This window comes from Microtus oregoni, unplaced genomic scaffold, assembly GCF_018167655.1.
Source record: "Microtus oregoni isolate MIOR12 unplaced genomic scaffold, Mior012 000080F_ref0000499, whole genome shotgun sequence".
NCBI lineage: Eukaryota > Metazoa > Chordata > Mammalia > Rodentia > Cricetidae > Microtus > Microtus oregoni.
Window position 1 is genome coordinate 2,796,279 of NW_024544538.1, and position 4,114 is coordinate 2,800,392.

Genomic DNA, 4,114 nt, shown 5'->3' on the forward strand with positions numbered 1-4,114 from the left:
TTCTACATTAGTTTCAGAATGTCCATATTTGGTGTAATTTTGAATGGAGGGTTGTCAAACACTGAAGTATAAGTTGGAATGAGTATCTTCCATTTTGTTCTTTGTTTCAATGGAATAAAAAACACTCCTAATATAAAAGACCAACTTTTGTGTTTAATAATTTTTATTTTCTTGAGAACTTCACATGAACATTGTATCTACATTGCTCCTGTCCTTCACTCCCACTCCAACTCTTTGATACTATCACCTTTGTGGTTATTTTGAATGAAAATTCCCCCCCCCCAGCCCTAGGCTCATAAGGTGACACTGTTATGAGGTGTGTCTCTGGTGTAGTAGGAGTGGCTTTGCTGGAGGAAGTCTGCCCCTTGGGGGTGGACTTTAGAGTCTCAAATCTTCAAGCCAGGCTCAGTGGCTCCCTCTTCCTGCTGCCTGTGAGTCAAGATGTAGGGCTCTTAGCTAACTCTTCAGCACCATGTCTGCCTGCACACCATTATGCTGATAATGGACTAATTCTCTGAACTGTAAGCCACCCCCAAATCATTTTTTTCCTTTATAAGAGTTGTCATGGACATTGTGACTCTTCACAAACAAAATCTTAACTAAGACACCCTCAAATTCATAATCTCTTCTTTATTTTTATTACAAAATACACATACATGCATATTACATACGTATACAGACATATATAATCCTCTGAATCCATTTAGCTTTACTTATATATACATGAACCAATTTTTAGAATGTTGCTCATTTAGCAGATATCTATTACTCTTATTTTTCCTGTTTTTTTATTTAAAACTTTTATTCATTTTACAGACCAACCACGGTTTCCCCTCTCCCAACCTCTCCTCAACACACCCCCACCATCCTCAGTAAGCATAAGGCCTCTCATGGGGATCCCATAGAGCTTTTCCCTTCTCTTTTGTATTAGATTTAACTCTAGACCACCTATGATGCATTCACATATTAAATAATAAAAACTTTACATTAATAGAGTTTACTCTATTTTATGAAAGAAAGTCAGTAGCTAAAACATGATTATACACGTGTGTGTGTGTGTGTGTGTGTGTATAGCCATTCAGCTGTAGAGAAAGAAAAAGTAGAATATTAGTGATATTTTAGCTAGAGATACATGAAAATGCTCTCTAAAGGATGAAACTTGAGTAGATATCTAAAAGAAATGAGGTTTTAAGTCATACTTATTTGAATAATGAGTTTTCCATGTGGTGGGCATAGCATTTATAAAAGTCTTGAGGGCAGAAGGAGCTGGGCATATTGGATGCATACCAAAGCATTACTAAATATGTAAGAAAGAGGTGGTTGTAATGGTATGGGGATTGGCCAGCAGAGAAAGTGGTTCTTAGATTACTGATATAATGTAGGATTCTATAAGCTGTGCTAAGAAAGGCACACTCACCAGGAGCTTATAGACATGAGATTGTCAAGATCTCACATTATGTATTTATTTATGCTGCCTATTATGTGTATATCACATATATGTGTGGTCTGTGTCTTTCATTTCAACTTAAAAGTTGTCATTTGCCCACATGCTTTTTTACTTGCTTTTGTTTGTTTTCACACATGCCATTTTGTTATTTCCCAAAATAGGCCTTTGTCCCTTTTGAAAACTTGGAGGGACAACAGCCCACATTGGATGTTTTCAATGGAAGCATTCCCCTGTGAGGAGCAGTGCTGAATATTTGATTCTACCTTTCAGGAGAAGTCTGCATTTGATCGCCTTCCTGTGGAGGACTGATGCTCTGGAGGGATTGAAGGTGCGGTTTGGTCAGGTGGCAACACTAATCAAAGTGAGGCTCAGGTTCCGTAGCCATGGATGGGTTTTGGGTGCAGCATGATTGGAGAGAAAGAGGAAATAGAGTGGAGCAGAAATGCATATATCTCCCCACCTACACCTGGAACAACATGCTGCAAGGATTCCAGGTTCAAGTTCTGGCGATCTGAGCCACAGTTTAGCTTGTGCCTCTGTTGCAACAGCATTTGTTCAGAATGACAGCTTAGGCACTTTCAGATTATTAATTAGAAACCATACCAGGGGGGATCCCTCCCTCCCCCCCTCCCCTCCCCCCTCCCCTCCCCCCCCACGCCCCGATTCCTGCCCGAGCCGGGGGTGGGGGGGTGGTGGTGGGGAGGCCGGGCGCCGGGGCCAGAGTATGGCCGGAGTGGAGCGCGCCGGGCCCCATGGACAGCTCGGCTGTCATTACTCAGACCAGCAAGGAGGAGGCGCGGGGCCCGCTGCGGGGCAAAGGTGACCAGAAGTCAGCAGCTTCCCAGAAGCCCCGGAGTCGGGGCATCTTCCACTCGCTCTTCTGCTGTGTCTGCCGAGATGATGGGGAGCCTCCGCCTGCCCACAGTGGGGCTCCCCTGCTGGTGGAGGAAAATGGCGCCATCCCTAAGAGCCAGGTCCAGTACCTGCTTCCCGAGGCCAAGGCCCAGGACTCGGACAAGATCTGCGTGGTCATCGACCTGGACGAGACCCTGGTGCACAGCTCTTTCAAGCCAGTGAGCAATGCTGACTTCATCATCCCCGTGGAGATTGATGGGGTAGTTCACCAGGTCTACTTGCTGAAGCGGCCCCACGTGGATGAGTTCCTCCAGAGTATGGGCGAGCTCTTTGAGTGTGTACTGTTCACTGCCAGCCTTACCAAGTACGCAGACCCTGTAGCTGACCTGCTGGACAAGTGGGGAGCCTTCCGTGCCCGGCTGTTTCGAGAGTCGTGTGTCTTCCATCGGGGAAACTATGTAAAGGACCTGAGCAGGCTGGGCCGAGACCTGCAGCGGGTGCTCATCTTAGACAACTCCCCCGCCTCCTACGTCTTCCATCCAGACAATGCTGTCCCAGTAGCCTCCTGGTTTGACAACATGAGTGACACTGAGCTACACGATCTCTTACCCTTCTTCGAGCAACTCAGCCGTGTGGACAACGTCTACTCAGTGCTCAGGCAGCCTAGGCCCGGGAGCTAGTGAGGTGTCTTGGGGCCAGGATCTGCCCCTCACTGAGGCCCAAGCCTCTTCCCATCAGACTGTGGGAGCCTGCCTGTGCTGTTAACAAAACCTCATGGGCTATGCAATATCCATGGCCCTGGGGAAGAGGGTGTCTCCCCTGCCAGGCTGCATGGAGGACAGAGAGCCCCTGGCCCCTGTATCAGTGCCTTCAAACTTTTCCCCTCTTCTCAGGGGACCTGGGGGGCCCTGCCTGTTGCCGCCCCTCTGTCTTCTCCATGCTGCCATGTTTCTCTGCTGCCAAATTGGGTGTCATACCCCAGCTCTGCTTTGGGGGTAGGGGCAAGGTTTTTGCGGCCCCATGCCTTGGATTGCCCCCATCCCCAGTCTGGGAACAGTGGACACCAAGTGCCTTGCATAGAACCCTCTTTGCTGGTCAGCTTTTCTCAGACCTAGGCTGACCTTGGAGGAACCAGCCTCTCCCCTTCCCTCCTCCTCCCTGGGATGATGGTGCCCAGCAGTTTCTGCCAGGGAAGAGAGGGAGAAAGTCTATTATCACTTGTAAAAGAGGGGACCCTCCTTAGGGAACACTCCCAGTTCAGCTCGTCCAAGGCTGATGGCTGTACCCTGTATCATTTCAGCTCCCACTCTCCCCAAAGCCTGGGGCTTGGCAGGACTCCCCGTGGTGCCATATAAATATGTATATGTGTATATAGATTCTTAAAGGAAGGAGCGAGGAAGGGGTGGGGATAGACACTCCTCCCTCACCCCTTCCCTGGGCCCAGAAATTGGGGGAGGGAGGGCAAGGATTTGTACATTTTTAAAACTACTGTTTTCTAAATGGAACAAGCTGGGCTGTGAGGGGTCACAGGCCTGGTCTTCCGGCTGTCACAGCCTTTTTACTCTGTTCATCCAAAAAACATTTATTGAGCCCCTCCTGTGCCCAGCAGTGAGCTAGTCCGGCCAGCTGAGTGGGAGTGGGTCCGCCTCATCCGTGTCTCACCCCAAAGCCCCAGACTTCACCGGTGCCTTCAGAGTATCTGCGGGAAGTGGAACCTTCTTGTGGGCTTCGGGAAGTCTCCAAGAAAACTTACTAAGCTGCCCCCTCTCCAGTGCCAACTCATCCCCCACCTCACTCCCCGCAGTCTCCTCC

At 48.7% G+C, this 4,114-nt stretch overlaps 1 protein-coding gene across 1 annotated transcript; it reads left to right on the plus strand.

Annotated features, from left to right (window-relative positions):
- The first annotated feature begins 2,199 nt into the window (after nt 1-2,199).
- On the plus strand, nt 2,200-3,593 carry LOC121441682 (carboxy-terminal domain RNA polymerase II polypeptide A small phosphatase 1-like). Its single transcript, XM_041642898.1, has one exon. It carries the CDS (start codon nt 2,200-2,202, stop codon nt 2,980-2,982), a length of 783 nt encoding a protein of 260 aa, XP_041498832.1. The 3' UTR covers nt 2,983-3,593.
- Nucleotides 3,594-4,114: the final 521 nt, after the last annotated feature.